The 26,482-nt window shown below is 32.8% G+C and overlaps 2 protein-coding genes across 2 annotated transcripts; both read right to left on the reverse strand.

The window, feature by feature from the left end:
* Nucleotides 1-3,037: 3,037 nt before the first annotated feature.
* Nucleotides 3,038-4,123, reverse strand: LOC142606806 (NDR1/HIN1-like protein 13). Its single transcript, XM_075778145.1, has one exon. It carries the CDS (start codon nt 4,040-4,042, stop codon nt 3,191-3,193), a length of 852 nt encoding a protein of 283 aa, XP_075634260.1. The 5' UTR covers nt 4,043-4,123; the 3' UTR covers nt 3,038-3,190.
* Nucleotides 4,124-11,112: 6,989 nt separating this feature from the next.
* On the reverse strand, nt 11,113-19,155 carry LOC142605547 (putative inactive receptor kinase At5g10020). Its single transcript, XM_075776949.1, has 3 exons — nt 17,620-19,155; nt 13,447-15,015; nt 11,113-11,977 (listed from the first exon to the last, which is right to left on the reverse strand). Exons 1-3 carry the CDS (start codon nt 18,521-18,523, stop codon nt 11,388-11,390), a joined length of 3,063 nt encoding a protein of 1,020 aa, XP_075633064.1. The 5' UTR covers nt 18,524-19,155; the 3' UTR covers nt 11,113-11,387.
* Between the last annotated feature and the right edge of the window lie 7,327 nt (nt 19,156-26,482).

Here is a 26,482-nt window from a genome sequence, read left to right on the forward strand (position 1 = left end):
TAAAAAATATTTTTTACAACTTTTATGAGAAATATTATTTAAAAACTGTTACAAAAGTTATTTCTTTTTTATTTTTTCATAAATTATTTTAAAAATAATAATCTATTAATAAATGTCCGTAGAGCATTTGTTAACTTTTGACATAAATAAATAAAAGATTAAATAAAGGATATCCATAGTCATGGTAGAGTTTATTCCCTCCAATAGAAAGAGGTTTAGGTATTTAAGCATGGGTCAAATAATGCCTACCCAATTTTATATCAAAATTCTGGCAAAGACTGTTTCCTATTTTATTGAAAATGACACATACTAAAGTCGTTCTGCAACTAATTAATCAGTAATCATGGACTGCCTTGTTAAATCTCATCATTTTTTTCCTGGGTATAGTTGAAGATCCCCTTCTTTAACAAGTTAAGAAATGAGTACAAGTCTACACAAAACTTTTTAACCTCAATTACTTGAGTTTAACTTTTAAATTACTTCCACAGATGAATTAATGGTTTCCATGTCTAAATTTCGATAACTTTTGGATTCCCAAATGTTGATGACCATTTCCTTTTTTTTTATCTTTTTTTAATTCGGTGCAATGGTGAAAGAGACAGTCTTGGACTATTTCACTTGTCAACTCCACTATAAAATTTGCAAAAAATATATGATTTGATTGATTTCCCACATACAAACACTAAGTCAAGGATGATAAATGTAAATTCACACTAAAAAATAGTTAAGAATTGGATTAAAATAAATCATATAATAGTGTTGAAAATGAAATACATAGTATCATATCATACATAGCAATGTTCTCCATCAATCTGCGGAGTACAACAAAGCTAAAAATTTATTACATATATCAAATAAGATATAAAAAAAACATATCAAGCACTATATGTTTATACAACACTCTCTCATCATTGCGCAATCAACGACTTTATGCATCTTTGTTTCATCCAAGTTATCTAGGTGTGACTTTTTCACTAATTTGACAATTCTGATTTGTTTCAGTCCAGCGACTAATTAATCCAGGCTGGCTTGTACCAAACCTCAGGTGTCCCATTTCTTAAAAAACAATAAAGTTTAATAATATAATAATTTTCACTGTTTTTTTACTATTGTTTTTAGAACCTTCTTTTACTACTATTAATGTTACATGTGTAATTATTATTAAAAAAAAAATGTGACTAAGCATAATTGGTAGATAATAAAAATAATGACAAAGTTTATCTACAAAATTATTTGTAGCCTTAGGCTACAACCTTACTTAATAAAATAAATATTACTATCTATTTTAAAAATCTAACCGTTGAATTGCATATACTTTACGATCTTAATACACATGTCAAAATCTGTGTCAATCGGATATTATTTACTATATGATCTAGAAACATATATTTTATGTATAATTTTAAATTATAAAAACTTGTAATTTGAACAATTTATTGATGACATAGTTATTGATTTTTAATTTTCTAAAAATTTTGCAAGCATGAAGATATAAGAAGAAGATATAATCCAATGGTGGATTTGTCAAAATTTGACTCCAATAAGAATATTTTGAGTAAGTTTATAACATAAGACTACAACCAATTTTGTAATTAAACTTTTTCCTAAAAATAATATTATAATAAATAAACGTTGAAGTGAAATATAAATAGTTAAATACTAATCTATCTCTTGGATTTTCAAAAAGATGCATATTCCCAACAAGTCCTAGCCAACAAGAAGGTATATTTTAGATCCGGTGTATGTAATGGGTGTCTTACAATACGTGGGCCATACTAGTGTGTGGAGCCCATTAATTGTAAGAGAATTGTTGCATACTCCGGTAATTTAATATGGTATTAGAGTAGAAAACTCTGAATTGAATTCAGGTCCTTACTCTACCTTCCATTTAAAATGTTAAAAATAAATCTCATGTGTTAGGCTCCACTTATTAAGGAGAAGGTTAGATTTACAAGTGATGAGAAGTATTATAGTTATGGTTAAGTGATCAAATTCACAATTTCCTAACAATTTATACTTTTGGAACAATTGATAATTGAATAGATGCCGGGTAAACTTTCTCCCAATCAACACCCTATAAATACTCAGTCTAAGATTTTGTGCAGTATGAAATATAGTACTCAGAAACTTTTGTTAAAACTAACTTTCACAATAGTGTCCTAACTAGATTGTTGGAGCACCACTTTCCAACCAACTCTAATTGGTCACAATTGTAGTTATTAAGTTCAATCTCTTTTGCAAGATTCATAAGTAGCTCAAGCATTTAGAAGAGGACATTCTTAGTTAGGAGCGTGCATGGGTCGAGTTGTAGAGGTGAAGGGTAATATTTTTAACTAATCTGCCGACAACCCACCAATTTATGATTGAGGACCGAAGTTTCACTAACAAAATTTTGTATTTTTTAATAAAGGAGTCCAGTCAAATTATACATACACAAGAGGGGAGGGGGGCAAGTGTCATGCATGATAAGAACTCATATAAACTAAGGGGAGTGCCACTTGTACCAAAGTTTTTCTATAAGATATTAGATGGAGAAAGGAAAATTTTATATTTTTTTTAATAATTAAGTTAGCATATTTTTATTGGTTTTTGTGTGTACTCAGGATTTTCACCTCTCGGGCTAAGGGCTTTTTGCCTCGTAACCTTATTTGGCTTGACATCTTGTATCCCACATCAAAGAGAACTCCCCCCACTTGCTGCCTTATAAGCCTGAGCCAAAGGGAGTAGTGTACCATCAGTTATTAATAACTAATGGTATACTACTCCCTTCGACTCAGGCTTATAAGGCAGCCCGAGAGGTGAAAATCCTGAATATCCCTAGTTTTCATTTGAGTTTAACTCTACTCTAACGTCACATCCTAACCTATTATGCTATTATCAACAACTTGCTACTCAATGCTTGTGAAATCTTTTTAAGTCCAAAGAGTTTATTCCTAATTTCTTGGGACCGAGGCCCATCCCAAATTATACAAGAAGATCATGGATTTATATGATGGAGATTTCCTTTAGTTTTTTGTTTTTGGAATAACAAGATAGATTAGATGGCAACTAAAACAATGTGTATATTTCTTTCGTAATCTGTATAAAGCAGCTACAACATAATCACAAAAATTTAAAAAAAAAAAAAAAATTATACCAAAAGTCCTAATTCTATAACCAAAATAAACATACTGCCAAACACGTCGTATGTCTACCAAATCTTCACACCGTAGTGACAATCCTTTGAAAGAATTTTAGCATTGGTCGTTAAGCTATCCACCGTTATGTCACAATCAACCTTAACGGTAATCGTCCACGACTTAACGGACCCCACTTTAATCTTAACCGGAGCTCTAACCGTCAAAAGTAACGGCACTTTCCCTTGGCTCTGAGCTTGCAGCAACGAATTCTTAACCGTACTGGTCAAAACCACACCGGAGCCCTTTAACGCCGTTTTGAAAACCGTCACGTTATTAGACGGCTGATAAAACGAAGGCACCGCGCCGTTACAGAGCGAAACGTCGTCGTAATAGATCCCGACAGAGCTCTTCGGTTGATAGTAGATCCCGATCTTCTTGTTCGGGTTATCGGCTCTAACTGTAACGTCGAACTCAGGCGAGACCGTTACAGAAGCTGATGAAGCGGCGGCGGCGGCGGTGAGGTTCACGCCGGAGATGGAGACGGCGTCGATGGAGTAATTCGGAGACCGAGGTTTGACTACGAGGTAGAATATTGCGGCGGAGACGGCAACGAGGGCGACGATGAGGGCGAGGACTCCGAGGAACCAGCAGAGGCAGCAACAGCACGGCCGGCGGCGAGTTTTGGATTTGCGAGTGAGGGCATGGTAGCGATCAGCGTTCTCCGGCGGAGGAACACGGTAGACTTGGTCCTTAGGAATGTGGATCACGTAGGTACCAGGTGGAGGAACAGGTTTGTCGGGACTAGGATTCGGACGAGTGGCTAGTGTCAACATTGGTTCGGAACTCTCCGACGATGTCTCGTCGTTTACTGTAACTGGTGCCTGTGGTGGTGGCGAGTCACGTGGGTGAACTCGGTCGGCCATGTTTTATTTTATTTTTTTGTGAGTACTGAGTTATAGAATTTAGATGTAAACTCGGCGAGTGAATCAGTGAAAGAAAATTGTAATGTGAGAGAGAGTAAAATGTGGGATATATATACGAGGAGAGAGAGAAATGTAGGAGCGTGTCGAATGAGTAAACAGAAAGGGTTGTTTTTACAGGTCAGCATGAGATGTCTAATTAATTACATGAACAAGTCGAAGGCGTGTTCGTGTTTCCTTGCCTTTTTGTTTGTTTCTTTTTTTAATAATATATTTTTTTTAAAGACCGCGTGCAAGAGAAAATTAAGGTATGTTTGTTGGATTTTCTACACACGGTTTTCTTTTTCTAATAATAAGAGATAAAGTCATAACATAAGTCTACAATTTGTTTTACTTACCTAAGTCTACTGTGCGTTTATTTAGCTTTTTGTTTAAAGTATTGTAATAAGTAAAAAATGAGTTGGCTTATAAGACTTCAAGGAGTTGTATATCTAACTTAACAAAGAAGAAAACAATAAAGAACAAAGGCAAAAATACAATGTTGGATAAAGCTCATTAATATACTATTATGTCCCATATAAATCCCCCCAGGACTTACCCAAATGAGGCCTTTAATAATTTCATTGAGAAAAGCAAAAAGTAATAATAAAGGAACATAAATCTGTGGGAATAAGCACCAACATCGAAGGGTTAGGGTATTAATTATTAAAATCTTTGAGAGTTATTACTATTCATTTCTATGGTTGGGGTCGCATCCAGTGTTAAAGTTCAATTTGGTTTCCCTTGGGCGTCAACTCTTTGATTCATGCTAAATGATGATTATATATATATATACTAATTAACATATCCCATTGTTTTTGAATGAACTCAACACTATGGCTGATATATTAGATCATTTGGAAATTTTCCTCTTAACCAGTAGTCCATAGAACTTATAATTAGTTGTAGGTCATATAAAGTGCATTCAAATAAATAATAAAAAAAGTAGACAAAAAAAAAAAAGAGAGATAAACAAATGAAAAAGCCAAATATGTATATTTGGTCTAACTTCAAAAAATAGATATGAAAGCTGTGTCTATATAAAAAAAAAAATCATTTGTTATTAATAAAAATAGAGTCCTATAAGATAATACTATAACAAGTTTTAAAATTTTAAACAATAACAGATAACCAAGTGCGAAAGGTGTTGTTAATAGCCTTGTAGTCTAATTAACACATTTGTTTCCAACGAAAATATTACACCTTTGAATGATCTCAAGTCATCCCATATTATATATGGAAATGTTTGGAAGATGCAAGAAGGGAAGCAAATACACTTCAATTAAAATAGTTTCAAGCATGTTAAGAGGAAGGAAAATGGTAATGCCCATGCCCTTACTAGAAGAGCAGGTCAATCTGCAAATTTTAATGTATGATTAGATAGTCTACTATATGATTAATTTAGATATCGCTGATTCATTAATAAAACCTTTCTTACCTTTTGCTAGAAAAAAACCCCAAAAAAAATGGCACATTTTTTTCCAATGAGACCTTTTGTTATCTTAGGGGGAGAAAAATTAGCATTTTGGTCAAAAAGTCAATTATAAGCCAGATTTGTGTATTTGGCAACAGCTTATAATGTAGCTTTTTCTACTTCTTAACTTGTATGTACAGCTTACACTTCAAGTAAACGTTTTTAGCGTTTTTAGCAACAAGCTAAATAAGCTGCCCCGAAAACGCTTTTATGATTTTACTTCCAGATGCTCTAGTGGGAAACCGCGTGGGGCTGGCTGCAGAGTACACTTGAGGAGATAATTGTCATTTCCTCAATTTTTGTGGACTGGGTTTTTTAATTCTTCAGTTCTTTTTAGATGTGGACGCGGATTTCTGAACTGGGAGTTAATGACGATGACACAAAGTTTTTATTTTTATTTTTATTTTTTTTATAAAGACAGAAAGTTTTGAGTAATCAATTACTTTATTTATTTATTAGTTTATATTTGGAGTTAGGCTTATTATATATCTATGTAAATTGAACTGGTAAAAGAACAGCACCAAAAAATTAAAAACAAAAAGATAATGATAAACGGACAAGCCAAACTGAGATGCAGAATATGACAATGAACAAGGCAGACCAGACCAACTCCAAGTCTTCTATATGGACTATGGCCTCAGTCTCCTAGTTCATGAAAGCTTCAAATAGGAATCTAAGAGACCCTATTGTTCACAAATTTTGAGATATTTTTTATTTTGCTAGTTATTATTGTATACGCTGAGTTATAGCATTAACATGCGCAATTTAGCTGAAGTCGTATTTCGAGAATTTCGTAATTTTAGTTAAAATTGTGTTTCAACACAGTATGTAACTATTACCACTTTTTTTTTTTTTTCTTTTTAAGACCTTTTATGAGATACTTGTTAACTTTCTCACATTTGCTAAAAGTTTTCTACAGGTTATTTTCCAGGTGAATGTCTAAGCAGTTGGAACATTCTTGCATGACAGAATATTCGCCAATTTGTGCCTTACCAGTTAGAACTTTCTTGCATGACAGAATAGCAATGTTGCCAACGAAACTTGTGGTTGGACTGTGCTTTTACTGTGTCTCCGAAATAGATTTCCAGGTTAAATTCTCCAATAATAGCACTTACGTGTAACCCAAAAAAAAAGGGAGAGTCATAGCAATGTCTCCATTGATTATGACAATGTGATTATGTGGTTTTTATGGCTTTCATGAGTATATGCGCTAAAATAGATCAATATAGTTCTCAACAGGGACGGAGCCAGGATTTTAAGTTAAGGGGGGCGACTTTGACCTCTAGTTTGGCAGCTTCTTAGTTGTGGAGTTTTTTTTTTTTTAATTTTTAATGTGTGCATTTGCTAGGTAAAGACAAAATTATTCTATTTAAAACTTTTTAAAGGGCAATTATTTATTTGAGTAAAATTGGTTAATTAGACTTAATTTTTTTTAGCTTTGCTATTGGTGATTTTTGTTGTTGCACAAATGTTTTTGGGCTAGTATATGTTGTTTTAGATTTTAGATCTATAAAATTTTAATGGCCTTTAAAATGAGAAAAGTGCTAGAAGTATATTGATGATATAGTGAGTGATTATTGATAAGTAAAAAAGTTATGCAAGTAATAAACCCAGATGCGAACCAATAAGAATTTGTATTTCAACAGTTTATAAAAATATTGTAAATAAGTTTGTATCTTTAACGTTACTCTAAAAAGATTCAATAATATTGTTAATAGGGTAAAATGTAATTTTATAGAATAAAATTGCTAAAATTAATGCATATATATATATAAATTTTTTTTTTTTTAAATTAGGGGGGGCCACTGCCCCCCTTGGTCAATGAATGCCTCCGTCCCTGGTTCTCAATTGAAATATATTGAGTTTTAATCTTAATTGAATTAGGGTCATCAATACAAATTAAGTCATCAATAGAGTGCCCAAAAAGTAAATGGTCTTAATTTAAAGTGTCCTAAAAACTCTAGAATATATTGATTCCCTAATGTCAAACCACCTATTTAAACTACACTATGTTTGAATCTTCACAGAGCACACAGGGGCAACTCCACATAGAGTCTAGGGTGGTCACAGAACCACCCTGACTTGGAAAATGGGAGAGGGTGATATCAAAAGGTGCATGCTTCATGTCTTGTTATAAAGATTGTGATGGGACGATAACTACGTTGGTGTAATTTAATATATATTCATAATTTTGTTGTTACAAAATTTATTATCAAGAATTATACCCCCATTAACTCAAATTGTTGTTAAAAAAATTTATGACTCATTTACCTCCTTATCATTTCTATAGGAGTCTCAACACTTTTGAGACGAGGCAGGGGTGTTGAGAGGGAGCAATTGCCCCCCTGACTCCTCCTAAAAAATCTCATAGATAGTAGTATCTAGGAAGTAAGAATTTAGCTAAAAATGAAATAGGAACCCCTCTTTGAATATTTTGCCACTTCTGATACAAAAAAAGAGGAGGCAATCCCTTAGCTAAAAGAAAATTGCATTGCTTTGGCAACAAAAGAATAGGGGAAAGACTTCCGAAGAAAACTGCTTTGACACCAAAAGAATAGGGAAAGTAAGAAAATTATTTGACACCAAAAGAATAGGGGAAGACTTCCCACGCACAGTAACGCAGTTCTTTTTTTTTGCTGGAGTATAGTAACTCACCCTTGACTGTGTTGTCTTGCATCTATTCACGGAATCATAAGCATTTATTTACACCCCCACAAAAAAAAAAAAAAAAAAAAATCACTTTTTTTTATTCCTGTATTTATCATTTTTTTAAATAAAAATTATTCTTTTTTTTCAAGATTTCAATTGATAGTCCTATTTTTTATACAAAATAATTTTTAAAAGGTATTTCCTTATACGGTACTAAAACCCTAAAGCCTCCATTATCTTTCTTTTCTCCTTCATCTCTTGATTTCGCATTTTCAAACTCATAGATTTATGTTTTAAACTCAAATTTAATATACTTGAGAATGGAGAAAGAAAGTTTGAATTCTTCCAACTTTTTAAAAAGTAATCAAGGTAAGGATTTATGTATTTAGATTAATCTCTTACTTTAATGATATATAGTTGTAATTAATTGAAACTATAGAGAACTCTAAGTGTGTTAACTAGTTCATATCGAATTCTAAACAAACTCGTGATGAAAATGAAGTAACTATGCAACAGCTTCAAAATACAAAAAGAGTCAAGAGTTGTTGAGTAAATTATTTTAGGTTTGAAAATTTTAATCTTAGTTTACATTAGTGTGCGTTTGGTTCCAAATTAAAAAACTAACTTATTTTCTATTCAGTTTATTTTTGCAACTATTCATGGGTCATACTGCACTTTTTGGTATTATTCATAGGTCTCACTGTACTATTTCAACTAATTTTTACTTTTATTTACAGTACTTTTAGCAAAAAAATTTCAGTTTTAATAAAATAACCAGATCTCAAACAGACTCTTATATTAGATTTTGTATGATATTTACAGTTATTTACAATTGTTTATTTATTTTGTTATAGATATAGATTAATTTTTTTAAGGATTTTTTTTTAAAAAAAATTACTTTTTAATTTTGCCCCCCAAGCTAAAATTTCAACTCCGCTACTAGAGTTAGGTAGTTAAAAAACCATGTGAGCATACTCACAAAAATGTAAAAATGAGAAATATTTAATACATATATAGAGTGAGTAATTTTTGTTAATATTATACTGCGGGCAAAGAATGGTTCTTTTTCGCCAAAAAAGAAAAAGAAAAAAAAAGAGTAATGTTTCTTTTTGTAAAACTTTTGCTCTATGGAGTAGTGTAAACTCATGGAGCTTATAACATATGTGATGGGTTGTTGTATCCTTAGGTTAGCATGCTAGTGCCTTGTTCTGAGGTGGCCGTTTGTTTTGTTTATGACTAAATTGGGTCATTAGTCTCATAAAAAAAAAAAAAAAATTTTGGGTCATTGGGCCCTTTTGAATCTTCCACTTGCAGGGTGAAACCCATAAGGGTCTTGTTTGTCCTTGAATTGGGCTTTTGCATTCAGCCACAAGAGGCCCCTTTATCTGTAAAGAGATCTAGGCCTCAATAGCCCGATCTTACTTCCTTCATAGATTTGAGCCTTATATGCCTAATTTAGTCTCTATTAAAGACTTGCTGCCTGCCAGTCAGATTGGTTGAGTTCAAACCATGGTTTAAAAAACCGGCACGGTGAAAGAAGAACCAATAACGTAATTAATAATTTAATCAATAATTTTAAAATATTAAAAATTAAAAAAATATATATATATTAAGTTTTTTAATGAAGAATGTTGAAGTTAAACATATATATAAAATTTAAAAAATAATGTGATTTTAGTTTTCATGTATTAAATTTAGGAAATAAAAATAACAAAATCCACAACCCATATATAAAATTTTATAACCGTGAAGAATCAAATTAACAATGTATGATAAATATTTTTTATTACTATATATCTAATACTTTCATATATATATATATATATATATATATATATATATATATATATATATATATATTAAGTACTGACATGACATGGTCTTCTTTTTTTATCCCTTCCCTTACCTTTATTGAGTTGTCTTGTAAAAGTTTGCTCATTTCAAGAAGTTGTAACGTGGCTCTAAGTGTGAGTCAGATAAGACATAAAATAAAAAAAAACAAAAACAATAAAAGTGATTCACCGCCCCTTCTTTTCATTAATACTTCACCTATCCATTCTTTCAAACTTCCATTTCTTCTTTCAAACTTAGTCTCATCCGAAAGCTAAAGCCATTCTTCTCTTTTGTTTTAACTTTGAAGTCTCTTTACATTATAGTCTCACACTCTCACTCTCTCGGTCTCAAAGTATTTTTGCTGCAAAATAAAAAATTTCAAAAAGTTGATGCTGCCAAGATAATTCATATTTACCTAAAAAAAAATCAAGAATCACATTTTAATATTTAGTTCTTTACCTCTCTTTTCATTGAGTTTTTCTTCCTTCGCACAGTTTTGGATCATCATTCTTATGGGTTTTAGGTTGGATTTGAAGGGGGAATAAAATGCAACTTTTTGAAAAAAAAAATGTGTAGTTTTAGTTTTCAACAAAACCGGTCAATAACCAGTTCAACCATACCGGTTCTCAGTTTTACAGTTGAACCAGCCAGTTGTCAATTATTTTCAGTGTTTTGGTGTTTAGTCATAACTGGACCGGATTAGTGGCCGGTTCTTGATTGAACCGGTTGGACCAGCCGGTCGATTCCGATTTTTAAAACCATGGTTCAAATGTTCTACCAAGCCCAATGCTTGTGAGGTTCAATTAGAAGTCTATGAACAAATTATAGTTTTGTAAAGTACCCTCCATATCTTCCAAGATTAATCACAATAATTTGTTTTTCCTACTAACTTTGAGTAAATGAGATGAAATAAAAGTTATCTATACCTTGAAATAAGCAAATAAAAGACAAACAAGGCTAATCTAGTATGCCGAAAATTGGTGAAAAGAGGGTATAATCCAATTTATATTACATCTTCCTATCAATCAATTATCAGGCCTCATATGTATAAATACACCCAAAAGTAAAACTAAACGGATGAACAAAACCTCTTGCAAGGTTATTTCCATAATGAAAAATTAACACTACTTGAATTCAAGAATGAAATTACATTCCCAATTTGGGTGGAAAGAATGACCTAGCCTCAAGCTGTTAAAAACCTATCTAGAGTTGTCATTCACATTACTATTCACAAAAAAAACAGTTAAAATAATTAAAGACAATAGAGAAGAAAATCAATTTAGGAAAAAGAACCAACCAATAAATGGTGTGAGTGCCAATAACAGTTAAAGCTGTTTTAACTGGTGGTATCTTCTACTGCATTACCCCGGAAAGATCTTCAAAAACTGTTTTCATGTCAGGCCTCTCTGATGCAGGAAGGATGCACCTTAGAGCCACATGTAGCATATGATCAAGAACTCTAGGAGGCTGCTCCACTTTGTGCCTGTCAAGAATCAGCCTATCAAAGCACTCAACAGAACGATTTTCTCTTGCCAATAACCTCACCCAGTCAGTTAGATCAACCACACCTGGGATCCCAGGGACTATCTCCCCAGAACTTTTACCAGTCAGGAGCTCTAACAAGATAACTCCAAATGCATAGACGTCACTCTTTAATGATGGGCTTGGTTTACTCGAGCTAGCAAACTCAGGAGGGAGATAGCCAAGGGCACCTGCATTTAGAACTTGCTCGGCTGTTCCCGCTGGAGTCAATATTCGATGTAGACTGTAATCAGTGAGGAGTACATTTAGATTAGGAGTTTCCAATAAAATGTTTGTGGATTTGAGGTTTCCATGGGGTATTGCTTTCTCGTTATGTAGGAAGTCCAGACATTGAGCCACATCTACAGCAACCCGAAGCCGTTCACCAAGGGACAAGGGTGACAGTTTTCTTGGCTCCACCTCTGTGGAAGATATTAAAGGCATGCAACATAAATTTCTATCAGATACAGGAATAATAAAGTCCAAATAAGTAACTTGAATAGAAATTTAGGAAAATGTATTCTCTATAATCAGTAGCAGTCCTTTTTTCAGTCATCATGAGTAGTTCTACCAAATCATAGGTTTCTTCCAATGAAAAAATTGGCAGGAGTCAACTAAGGATACTGGCTCTGTACATGCTTTATGCAAATGAAGTGCCAAATGCCAATAGCAGATGCTAACTTAGCCCAAGTTATGGCAGGTGCCAAGTTATTTTGACTGCCATAATGTTTAATTGATCCCACTTGTAAAGAATCATGTTATTGGATATACATGAATGGATTAATTGAATCAATGTTAGGGTTCTAAAGTTTGTCAACAACTTTGATTTAAGGATTAAATAAGTTGTGCAAGACCATAGAAATATAGTGCATGGAAATAAATGAAAAAAAAAAAAAAAAAAAAGATAAAATAAGCACCAAAAAATTCCCTATGTACACACAAATCCAAACCACAATTTGAAATAAACATAACAAGAGAAAGCAGAGTTTAATGTGACTTCATGAAACCCGAGAATTCAAAATCTCCAAATTGATATTTCTAATGTTTCATTTTTTTTCCAATTTTTGAACAAAGGAAATCCACTTACTGTGGTTTAGTTACTTACATTCAAAATTCTCTAATAAAATACGTTTCTACCATGGTATAACATATTAAAGGGCTGACTAAATGGACTCTTTGTGTTTCAATTCCAACTCCTTTTTATTAATTAATTGAGAAAGATGAGCTAATGAAGGCCTTATAGGTGTGAGTCCCAAGCCCATTTCAAAAAGAGTATTCTAATTCCAGCTCTTGATTCGTCTGCTAATATATATGTACAACTAAACTGTGAGTGCCCTGTAACATATACCCAAACTTAGGGTTGCATAGTTTATCACTGCTTCCTAGGACAAAAGTGCAAATATGGTCGGAGTCGTCTGACTAGATAATTTATTGCCAACTGTCAAGGAAAGTCTCTTAGCTACATTAATCCCATAAAGAATACCTAATAGTAGAAATAACCAATAAATAATTGATAAAATTTAAGGAAAGAAAAGAGAATAAGACCATCATGAACATAGATCAGGTCTCATAGGATTGCCGGCCCAGATCCAGTACAAGTGGCATAAAAATTCTGTCCCAGCTTTTGGATCTAATTGGTTGAGCACCAATCAGATTCCACAGTATCAACCATCATAGAAATTCCTCATTTCAAGAAGATGAAACTCTTCCATTCACCTGAAGGATATATAGGCTATAAATTTAAGGCAGCATTGAGCTCACCATATTTCAGTATAGGCTATAAAAGGCGTGTCCATTGACTTGATATCCTATGAATTGAATTTCTAAAGTGAAAGAGTTCAAAAGATTCTAGAATGCATGTCTACCATTAAGAAGAAAGAAAGAATCTTACCATGAAGATGTATTGCCAGAGACTGTGCATTGAAATAATTCGATATTATCAGCTTCTCATGCTCCTTTGGGCCCCAGTAGTAACCCTGCACAGAAACTAAATTTGGATGTTTGATGTTCCCAAGTTTCTTCACTTCCCTTGAAAATTCCTTCCTTCCTTTGACTATTCCCTCCCTTAACCATTTAACAGCCAATATATGACCAGAGTCAAGTGTAGCTTTGTACAATGTTCCATGACAACTCTTTCCAATGGCTTCTGCTGGAGCACGAGAAAGTTCTTCTGCTTTAAATAGAAAGGAACTATCAAAGAGATGTAAATCCCCAGCTAATTTATCTGGAGAACAAACTTTGAGCATGCCAGGATTATCAGGTAGTTGTTGGTTGTTAGAAGGTGATGGATTTGAAGATGAAAAGAGAGACATAGGAGAAGATATTCCTGGCTCATATTTTACTGATCCTGGATGCCCAAGATTTTTAGGCTTCTTTACAACTGATGAAGTGTCACCAGCATCATGTGCAGATCCCAGTTGGGATAATGATAATGTATCTTGATCAAATCTAAACGAACCTAATGATGGATCCACATTTTTGTTGGTTCCTGATCTATGAGAAATGGAGGAACTCCCTTGTGCAACACTTTTCTTTGCACCAATTTCTAATGAACTGCTTCTCCTATATTCCTGCCAGTGGGTTCTATAATATATCAATATGCACATAAGAGATATCACAGCAGTGCCACCAACCAAACCTGCAATCAGGGCAATTCTAACAGCAGTTGTCATATGAGACCTGTGTTCCCTTGGAGTCAAGTTGGGAATACCATTCGGAGATGATGGCGAATAAGGAAAAATGAGGAAGGAATTTCCTGGATGGAATGCTGACTCAGGGAACCGTCTTAAGTTTTCAGGTACAAGACCAGAAAAATTATTAAATGACACATTGAATGCATTCAATTTATCTGTAAGGTCATCAGGGATGCTTCCATCTAAGTTGTTTTTAGATAAATCGAGATATTCCAAGTTTTTAAACTTACTTATCCCTGGCAGCAAATGGCCACTCAATGAGTTTTTGGACAGATCAAGAGACACCAGGCTCAAATCTTCCACAGAACCTATTGAAGTAATATTTCCAATTTCTTGAAGAGGTATTGACCCAGAGAATTTGTTGCCTGATAGGTTAAGGTTAGCCAAATTGGTTAAAGTGAACAAGCTTGGAAGGAGGGTTCCATTAAGCTGGTTGAGGCTAAGATCAATCACTGTTAGTTCTGGGTAAGTACCCAATACTGGGGGGAGATCACCCACTAATGAGTTGTTAGATATCTCAAGCGAGGTCAGCCTCAAAAACTGAGAAGTTTGGTTCGGCAAGTTTCCTGTCAATGAGTTTGAGCTTAACTGAATAACTTCAACATAATTACCCCAACTTTGGATTCTGGACAAGTCACCCGAGAGCATATTATTACTCAGATCTATGATGGCACAGTGGCCTACTGTGGTAGGTAAGGATCCGGTCAGTTTGTTTGAAGATAAATTAAGCTTCTTTAAATTTGTAGAGGTGATACTTCCCACTGGACCTGCCATGAATGTAAATTTTTCTTAAACTAGAAAGGAAAATGGAAGAAATGGAGAATTGAAAATTGAAAATTCGGAATAAGAACTAATTAGTTGCCAGCTATATATACTAGATCAAAACCAACAAAGAATGACACATTCTACAGCAGAAGAAATTCTCTCCTGAACAGTTAAACAGATCATTGCAATGGGATTTATCACACAGTATACGTCTAAAAAGGGTATTGGAGTACATCATCATGCAATTTAAAAGAAGCTATTATGACACAAGAATATGAACATTGAACATATTTAAAGTACTGACTGGCATTGATGATGAACTTCTTATGATCTAAATTCTGAGATGGAAATATCAAGAATTTGAGCATCACCCGCGATTTTTTTATGAAATCATTAATTGACTAATCCCTTCTTTCCCTTAATTTTATGTTCCAACAAAACAGTTTATTTTCTTATTTCGATCACCATTAAAATTCTTACTCAAGGTCAAATTCCTGCCAAATCACTACTGAGATTAATCTAATCCTACACCCATTTTTTAAAAATAAAGAATAAGATTCTCTTTTCCCTATGTAACCATCTTATCGAAACTTCACCAAAAAGTTAAATTACAGAGGTCTTACACAGATCAACCTCAGTGCAGAATTTGGTGTAGATAAACACGAAGTCACAATAAGGTACAAAACCTAATACACAAGACTTAAAATTGGATTGACATGAATCATACCACTCCCATATATCTTCTCTGATATATATGCTTTTCCTATACATGTGGCCATGCCATTTTCGTATCAAGGAAAGGATCGACATAGACCGTGTTACTTTTATATAGCTCATAGTTTCATTTAATAGAATAATGAAGCTCCTTAAGGTTTCCTGATTGGAACTTGAACATCTATACAACTATATATTCCATTAAACCACTTTACTAGGATATTCCATTTATGTGTATGTACAGAATTGCATTTTAGAAGCTCACTTTTCCACCAAACAAGTGGAGCCTACATTAGACATCACTCCAGGAACTGAGGAGTTTAAGAGGTTTCTAAGATGCACTTTCCAAAAAACCCAAGTTCTGTAAAGAATATAACAATTCTCAAATTTACTAGCAATTCATTTAGATATAGAATAAGCTTCATATTTTAATATCAGCATAATGACATATAACATTAAAATAAATTTCACCATATTTTCTCATTCTATTCTTAGCTTTCTCTTAGTGTTAGTGAGTACTTGATACTAATGATCTACTTTCTAAAAAGGTTAAAAGGTTTTTGAGAATGGATGGTTTCTAAAGCCCTGTTGTTCATGGTGACCCAGAACTATTAATTTCATCTGTTCCAGCACACAGAAGGCTTGAATTTGGTTCATTATTGTTGGGTGTGCCTCCCACCTAGAGGCTCTTTCCTCATTACATGAAGAATTCAGTTCTAGCCTACTTTCACAAGAACAGATGGATCAATAGAAAACATTATTAGTAAGAGTGAAAGAAAAATAAAACGTGTCTTATTTTACCAAAAAACCCAAGTTCTGTAAAGAATATAACAATTCTCAAATTTACTAGCAATTCATTTAGATATAATAGAATAAGCATCATATTTTAATATCAACATAATGACATATAACATTAAAATAAATTTCACCATATATTCTCATTCTATTCTTAGCTTTCTATTAGTGTTAGTGAGTACTTGATACTAATGATCTACTTTCTAAAAAGGTTAAAAGGTTTTTGAGAATGGATGGTTTCTAAAGCCCTGTTGTTCATGGTGACCCAGAACTGTTAATTTCATCTGTTCCAGCACACAGAAGGCTTAAATTTGGTTCATTATTGTTGGGTGTGCCTCCCACCTAGAGGCTCTTTCCTCATTAGATGAAGAATTCAGTTCTAGCCTACTTTCACAGGTACAGATGGATCAATAGAAAACATCATTAGAAAGAGTGAAAGAAAAATAAAAGGTGTCTTATTCTATCAAAACAGCTGATGTTTTATAGTATAATTGTAAACGCTTCTTTGATATTTATTTTGCTCGCCTCTTACCACGTAGTTATTTGATACTTCAGAGAATGCCATAGATGATGTTTAGCCAAAAGCTTAAATGCACTTTTAATCCCTAAAGTTCAGCACGTGAGCAATCCTAGTCCCGGAAGTTTAAAGTGATTGTTTTAGTCCCTTAGATGATGTGACTAAACTAAAACCTAAATACATCATCACTCCATTAGACACATTAGGGAGTAAAAGTGATCACTTTAAGTTTGTTAGGAACTAAATGCGATCACTTTAAACTTCAAGGACTAATATTGCTCACGCACAAGTTTAGAGACCAAAAAGTGTCTTTTGGCCTTAGCCAAATGCACTGACATTACTAGCAGAATAAATTGCATATAATCTACAGGAACATAAACGCGTGAAAATAGTTTCAACTTTGAAGCATACTAATCATCATATAACACAGGAAAGTGGTTTGAAGGACACTCATCATTTTGGCTATAACTTAAAAATAAAAAAAAAAGTACACTCTACATGACGTTGTATCATTGTATGCCAAATTGTAATCTATATACCTTTACAGAAAAGCTAGAGTAAAGTGTTTAAATGAAGATACCTTGGAGATGGTTAAGGCTAAGATCCAACTCAGACAAGACCATTGAACTCTCCTGGATAAGAGCTTCAGGTAGAGAGCCTGTAAATTGGTTGCTTTCAAGGCGAAGAACACGTAGAGAGACCACAAAACTGAATGAAGGTACAGAACCCACAAGCTGATTATGACTAGCATCAAACACCTCTAAACTGTCCAAAAATGACAATCCATCATGAGCAAATGGCTCACCAACCAAGGAATTGTGGCTAATATTCAAATATTGAATGGAGGAGACGAAAGAGGTGCTCCCAAGTCCCAAATCCAATGAACCAGAAAACTGATTGCTGCTTAGGTCCACATGGACCACACTACCTATTTGGGACAAAAGCTGCATTATATCTCCAGAAAAGCTATTTGCTTGCAAATCTAAATACTTCAAATTTTCTAGTTTGCCAAAACCAGCACCAGCATTGCCTTCAAATTGGTTTGAAGAAAGATTCAAATACACCAAGTTGTTCAAGTTGAACAATGCAGAGGGTATTAACCCTCGAAATATATTGCCTGAAACATCCAAATATTGAAGGGACTGAATTGAACCAATCATGGAAATAGTCCCTGTGAACTGGTTGTTGGAAATGGACAAGTTGGTAAGCATACTAAGGCCAGAGATAGCTGAGAAGCTAAACTCACCCACCAGACCCACATCATTGAGAGTAATTGATGTCACATGGCCATCACTACTGCAAGTAACCCCATACCAATTTAGAGGGCACCCATTAGAATCCGAGGACTTAGAAATCCATGAAACAAGCACTTTCCCAGATGGGTCTTTTACAAAGCCCTTCTTTAGCTCCAACAGTGCTGCCAAATCTGATTGTCCAGAGGCAACTACTACCCACAACAATATTATCAAACACGTTACCTGCATTCCTTAATTACACAAAGACCCAGCTCTCCAAAACTTCAAAAAGAGAAAAACAAGAAGGAATTGAAGGGAAATGAAAGAAGGGAATGATACATAATCAACACCAGCAACAATAATGAGTAAAAAGCTAAATAAAAGTTGCTCTCTTTCACTAAGATAAAATAATAAATAAATAAAAAGAGCTAAGAAAGTAGTCAAAGTACTAATAAATGTAAGTTATTAAGCTTTGCAAAATGGGAGGAACAATGTGGGGTTGGAAATTGGAGGCAGGGAATAGTTAGTAGAGAGTGTAGCCACTATAAATGTCTTACTATAAACTATACAGCCATTGGCAGTGGCACTGAACAGTGAGCTGTGTGAGAGAGTGATAAGTGAGAGTGAGTGAGGCAATGGGCATTAAGATTGGAATGATGGGTAGTTGGCAATGGCAATGGTATTGGTAGCTGATCTGTTATTATTATTTTATCTAAAGTACTTGGATTTTGCTGGTATTAAATACAGCTTCACTATGGGGGAACACTTCTGTGGTTGTGGACTGTGACTGTTGACTGAGAGTGTGGATGTGGATGTGGAGTACATGAATTTTTCCACAGACATAGAGCACCGATCCCAATGCATTAGGCACCGTGAGCCTGGGTTAGTTAAGGGGAGGAGTAGACTGGACAGGCTTAGATCTCTAAGGTCATGCTCTCACCTGTGCTTCCACTCATCCAATACACATATACCACATCAACTACATCAACGCCTGTTGAGGCCATTATTTTTAAAGGTCCGGTTAATATATTTTTTACAATTTTTTTAATTTTCAGATGAAAAGAAAATTTTAAAATTGTTTAATAACATATGTCATAGAGTATACGTTACTAAAATCCTATATTAAAAACCAAAAAGATTAAAGGATTGAAAAGGGTTCAATTTTCAGCTCTTACCAGTTCATTCATCGATTTTGTCATTTTTATCAGACTGGTTTAGGATATGGTTCCTAGTTGAACCGTCCAATCCAATTTTCTTTTTGCAAAATTCCACCAAAATAATGAAAATAAAAAGCCAAAACAAAAAATTATTTTTATCCGTCATGTAAAAATTTGAATTTATAACATTCATTTCATGATAATTATTTTTTATTATTATATCAAAATACAATTAGCTTTTATTACTGCTCTCTATATAAAAAGAAAAAAAAATTATATTGGGTATTAGAGTTGCCCGTGATAGTTTAAAGTTCTTATGAGTTTTAAGATTACTAATAATTAGCTTATTATGTGTTGGATATAATCGTCCTTTACGGGTTAGAGCAGAAGAGCCGTGTTGAAAGGAATATATACCCATGAGATAACTTTATCCATTTCTAACCAAAAACAAAAAGACAAAAGAGAGATACCTTTTTTTCCAAGGTTTCAACATGATTTAAAGATCGATAGTTTAGCAAATCAACTCCTGCTCCCCACCCTCGCATGAAGGGTAGCGCAATCGTGGGTGGGTGCCACAGAGGACACGTGATGAAGTTGACAGGACAGGTAGAGGGAAAGACCATCTTGGCCTGGTAAAGATTATAACCGCAAATTTTACTGGTTCTCCTTTGGCTCACTTTGATTGATATCATTTTTTCACTTATTAATAACTATTTACTTAGTAATATTACAACTATAAATTATATCACTGCATATTCTTGGTAATGATCATTTTGTAAGTATAAGTGTTTGTAGGGTGTGGGGGGCAAGAGCCGTAGTTTAAGTTTTCAAGAGAGAATTTCACATAAATATACACTTGAATTATGTTAGAGTAAAAATTATTCTTGTATAAATAAAATTAAAAAATTAAAAAAAACTACAAACTACTATTTTGCAATATATTTACAAACTATTATTATGACAAATTTTTACTAGTTCTTATTTGAGCTCACTATTGGCTGACATTATTTTTTTACTTACTAATAACTACTCACCACATCAACCGTCTATAAAAAAAATTGTAACTCTTCTATTTTCCTTCTCAGTAATTTAATGGAAGTTAGGGTTAAGCTACTTTTGAGTGTAAAACTGTAAATACTCTTCTTCCTAAGAATTGAGATAAAATGCAATACCTACTTAATGCAACAGCTATCAATAGCTGAGATTGATAATTGAAAAAAAGTAACTATCAGTTTCAATTATTGAATAAAAAAAGTTGTTAAAAAAAAAAGTTAAAAAAAATGAGAGTTGTAGAAAAAAAAAATGTGTGGGGTTGGAGTAATTGCACCGGGTGGGGTATTGCACCCGATCATTGATCGTTTTCTCTATTACTATTATTGTGCATTCATTAATTACTTGGACCAAAAAAAAAAGTGCATCCTGTAACTTAAATAAACACTTGGAAGAAACTTAAAAAGGTCGACAATTGTGTAGCTTAATTGGCATTTGGTTTCATTGTGTTGCCAACGCCACCTCCTCCAATACTGATGATATCATATTGTCACCATCGTGATCATTATTGATGATAACATATTTTGTTAAACCTTTAAATTTTAGTGAATGTTTAAACTCTCTAAATTAATGGATCTCACAAGGTGTAGTGAGTTACAGGGATATCAAAGCGAAGATGTTTTGCTGTGGGTGATGGTGAAGACATTTACATTTGGAATTAATATTTAACCCATATGTATCATATGGATTCCACAGGTGGAGAGCTTAGGCCAAGAGCAAGTTCAGAGAAGCTAGAGCTCAAAGAATGGTTTGTCGCAGGCTTGATGAAATCTAATAGGCAACTGGGATCATTTGAATTCTTCGAAGAGGAAACCATTGAGGCAATTAGAAAGATTCATATCTCATTAGTGCTAAAGATAGAGGAAGTAAAAAGTGGCGTTGGTTGCTGAAAAATCTGGGAAATTCGTAGTTAAGTCAGCAGTACTGAAGTACTATATTCGAAGGATTAACAAGTGAGATTTTTAAGTATGAGATAGCTAAGGCAATTAGAAAATTTCCTATCCCTTTAGTGCCAAATAGGGACAAAATTGGCATGGGATACTGAAAAATCTGGGATTTCACAGTCAACCATTGTATTGCAATGCTGAATACGTGATAATACAGGCTTTAGTGTAAAAGAAATAGAATGCATGAGAGGTTGAAGAAAAAAAAAATTCTCGGACCGCATACTTTTGTGTTACAACTTTAACGTGTCATGTTGTGAGTAGTAGGAAAAAAAATAAAATAAAAAATAAAAAGGTAATGAGTGTATGTGAAAGTGATAAGCAGCCAATTACAATCCTTCACATAAAATAATTGTGAAAAATAATATGATAAAATGTGTGGTCCTACAATTACTCGAAGTTGAAGGTGTTATTGTAGAGAGTTACGTCCAAGTTCTTCCACTTAAAGGAAGAATTACAACTCTCTATGGTTACATCACCCAAAAAAAATAGACTCTTAGATAAATTCTCAAAACTTTCCTTCTTGTGTGTCTCAACTACAAGAAAAACTAACCTCTCAAGATTCTTTATTTTCTCACTCTGCTAAAATTAATATCCAATATTCACAAATTCTCCTCAATTTGTGTACTTCACATAATCCTTAAAAAAAACAAACGAAACTTATTGTCTCTCTCCTTACGTTACCTCCTAAGCAAAAATCCTTTTTTTTTTTTTTTTACCTCTATTGAGTATTGATTTCATGTCCACATATGGGAGGACTTTTAAGTGAAAACCATCAAACTCTTTGCTACTTTGTCTAAACATATAAAACTCCAACTATATTTCTTAGTGGACAAAGAATACAATATTTTGTTATTTAGGAATATCAATTTTTTTTTAACAATAAATAGACTTTCATTCCATACAAAAGAAACCCAAAGATGACTACGTTGGATTTCATTCGTCAATCACCAAGAAAGCACAAACAAGCAGCTTGATTTAGAGTAGCGTGCACTTACCACTTAGCACTATTGGCAAGACATCAAGGGTTGTAAAGTTTAGTTGAAAAACATATTGGAAAAAATTAATTTAGGGTGTAACAAATTAATCTATAAAACTTAAAACAATGACAAATTAAATTATAAGATTTTAAAATATAAATAAATTAAATATTCAACACATATTAAACCCATATATAATATCATTCCACTTAAAATCTCATTATTTAAATACCATATAAGATAGTCTTCCCATTATTACTTTTTGAAATCTCATCGTTTAAAATATTACTTTTTGAAATCTCATTATTTAAATTACTACTTATAAAGCTATAGGAATTAGGAACTAATTTGTTACCCCCTAAATTATAATATTAAAAATGAAATTTTCTCAAACATAATTATAGTCTTCCCGTATGTAGCAGAGGCAATGCCGCAATGGTCATCGAAGGGATTATATTGAGGGGCATGGTTGAGATGAGTAACTCTACTAAAAACATGAAATAATGTGTGTTTGGGATAAGTTTATTTACTTTTTAGTTTTTATGTATAGTTTTTAAAGCCTTTTTTTTTTTTTTTTTCTTACTAAAAAAAAAGTTGTTTCCAAAAAGTGTTCACATGAAGGTGGTATCTCATGTTATTTTATGGATCCTTTTTTCTTTAAGGTTGATGATAAGTGGGCTCCATTCAGCACCCAAAAAAAAAGGGCTCTTACTTCCGCGGGCTTTCCCTGAGGCTGTAAAGAGGTCCATTGAACTTTTATATTGTTTTCGGCCTTCAATGATATAAATTTCCCTTTTACCAAGCACCCACCAGAAGGAAAAAAAAAAGGTTTCATGTTGATTCAAGTTCACTGTCAGGGTATCAATATACATACAATTAAAATATATCAGAAAATGGTTTTTTATTTTATTTTATTTTTATCAACTTTGACACCATATAGAATAGAAGTTGATGAAGGAAGCTTATATTTGTTAATATTTTTTAATTAAAATATTACAATCAATAATTAGAAATGTTATATTTTATTAAAAAATAAATTCTTTAGTGTTAATGAGAGAGAGAGAGAGAGAGAGAGAGAGAGAGAGAGAGAGGGTATTGAGATATTTATTTATTTATTGAGTTATTATGTGGGTTGGGAATAATTATTGGTCAGTTTAAGGGAAGTTGTTTGAACAAGTGAATGAGTCTTAAAAAGGAATATATATATATATATATATATATATATATATATATATATATATTTTTTTTTTTTTTTTTTTTTTGCAATAAGCAAATGGAATAAAACACAATTTATTATTATTCCTGCATACTAATTATTTATTTATTTATTTATTGAGTTATTATGTGGGTTGGGAATAATTATTGGTCAGTTTAAGGGAAGTTGTTTGAACAAGTGAATGAGTCTTAAAAAGGAATATATATATATATATATATATATATATATATTGCAATAAGCAAATGGAATAAAACCCAATTTATTATTATTCCTGCATACTAATTATTTCTTATAAAATACCATATATAAAATATATAGTATTAAAATAAATCATCAGCAAGGTCACAGTCTTGCACTGTTAGGTGGGAGGCTTAATCGGGTCATGAATTGTGAGCCAAAAAACATTATAAAATATATTGAGCAAAGGTCACAAAGTGACAACCAGATCATCCACTCATAATTTAAACACATGCTGCAAAGTCAGCCAAATATATAACTTATTTGGAGCTAGTCTTCCACGAAATGATTGCCACTTTTTTAATCGAAGACATGCCCACATGTTTCTAGATCTAATGCTAAAGCTAATGTCTTCTTAAAATGAGCCTATTATGAGTTTAATTACTTTTTTTTTTACTTACAATAATAAAGAATATATGTATAAATTATAAAATCACTAGATTGGAATATCATGTACATATATATTGTTGGGAAATTAGAGAGAACAATGGAAGAAAAGAATAGAATAAAGTCTGTTTAGACTTTAGAGACACGATGGTTTTTATTTCAAAGACAATTTATGTCTCCATTCAAACCATTCACTAAAGAGTTAGAGTTACAAGCAAATCATTTTCAGGATAGCATCTAGTTCGAATTCTATGGATAATAATTCTTAAGGAATCTGAATATAATCATATGAATAATCAACGAAGAGACACCAATAAAAAGGTTCATTGAATAGACACAACATTTAAAACTCTATTAAAACGGTTACTAGACATTAAAAACAATTAACTCTCACCAAAGTACATTTTTTCTACAAAATTCTAAAAATGAGTTTTTTTTTTTTTTGGAGAGAGAGAGAGAGAAAAAAATGAGTTATTCTAAAACTACAACCAATTCCATACTCATATCATAATTATTCTATATGACAGAATGTCACATAGACGCGCAACTTTTGTTTTTCACAACTCATAGTCAACTATATCAAATTGTTGTGAAAAGAAGTGTAAAATTGGTTGTGGTTCTAAAATTTTCTTCTAAAGTCTTTCCACAATCTTATTGGAGCGAATTGCTTTTTGCTCAATCAACTATTCAACATATATGAAAACAACTTAGAAAGTTCATTTTTCTTCTTCATTATTCCACTTTCAAAGCCGGATTACCGTATATAGTACAACGTGTAAATACACACACACACACACTACTCCTTATTGGGGTAATTATTTACCATAAATGCATACTCTCCCATCTCACATAACTTGTGGATTCCACCATAAATTTTAGTGGGACCCACAGTAATATAAGACGGGGGAATACGCATTTATAATACTCTCGGAATATTCAATAATTTTCCTTCTTATTGAGTGGGATTACCACATTTTTGTCTTTTGAATCTCATCTTTCTAACCATTCTTCTTAATGAGTTAGTAGTTAAATGCCACAAACTCAAAATGACGTAGTAGACTAGTAGCGCACGGCTCTTCTTAATCCATATAATTCACCTTATAAATTGTTTTCCTCTCTCTCTCTCTCTCTCTCTCTCTCTCTCTCTCTCTCTCTCTCTCTCTCTCTCTCTCTCTCTCTCTCTCTCTCTCTCTCTCCACATAATCCAATCTTTTTCTCCTCCACTAGGACCACCACCACAACCCACTACTTAATCCCATGCCACCAAAATCATGAAGATGAAGAGGAGGAACTTGGCCAATACTTTAACCCATTGTTCACCACCAAAATACATGGTTACTACAGTATCTATGTAAATTTACACCGATACTATCATTATGCATTTAGTTTTTCATTCATTTTTTACGTATCCCAATAATGAATGAAGATGGTAAATGATGATCGTTGTGTGTGAAGAAAGAAAAACAATTAGAAATATAAAAAAAAATTGATATTTTAATGAGATATAGTGTACAATATATAATATGATGTATAGTGTTTTGAAAAGTAAGTAAAATAAAATTAAAAAAAGTAGATTCTTACTCTAAAATAAATAAGATTTTTGCATAAACTATTGCGAATACTTTATAGATTATGTTTTTTTTTCGTTCTTATATTTATTACTATCTATTGGGTCATGCCATTTTTTAACTTCAATTTAAAAATAAATAAATAAATTACGATATTTTTACGATAATTAGTGAATAGGATGGGATGGGTTTTTGTTTTGCGGAGAAGTGTTGGTGTAGGTGAAGTGAGTGCAATCCGAGGGCTGGGTCTGGGTTGAGGAGGCAGAGGGAGGTGAGCTTTTTTTTTTTTTTTAAGCAATCAACGCTGATTAATTACCTTAAAATTTCTGTTTCTTAGTTTGATTTTTTTTTTTTTTTTTCGTGTGTGTATCTTTCTTAGTTTGAATTCATTTTTGCTTATTTTGATCATTTTTGTGTGGGGACTATTGATTGTGTTTACGGTTGTTGTTGACCAAAGTTTTGGAAATTGATACATTTGGACACTAAGAAAATGGTGGAAAGAAAAATATTTGGATTTTAGTGAAATGTTGCAATTTTTTTAAAGTTTTGTAGGCTATTTAATTGGAGCTCAAATTGACATAACATGATTTGATTGGACTTTTTGCTTTTGCCGAATGGTTTGATTGATTAGACTTCAAACATAGAAGACAAGTTTATGTGGAATTTAAT

Source organism: Castanea sativa, chromosome 8, assembly GCF_040712315.1.
Source record: "Castanea sativa cultivar Marrone di Chiusa Pesio chromosome 8, ASM4071231v1".
NCBI lineage: Eukaryota > Viridiplantae > Streptophyta > Magnoliopsida > Fagales > Fagaceae > Castanea > Castanea sativa.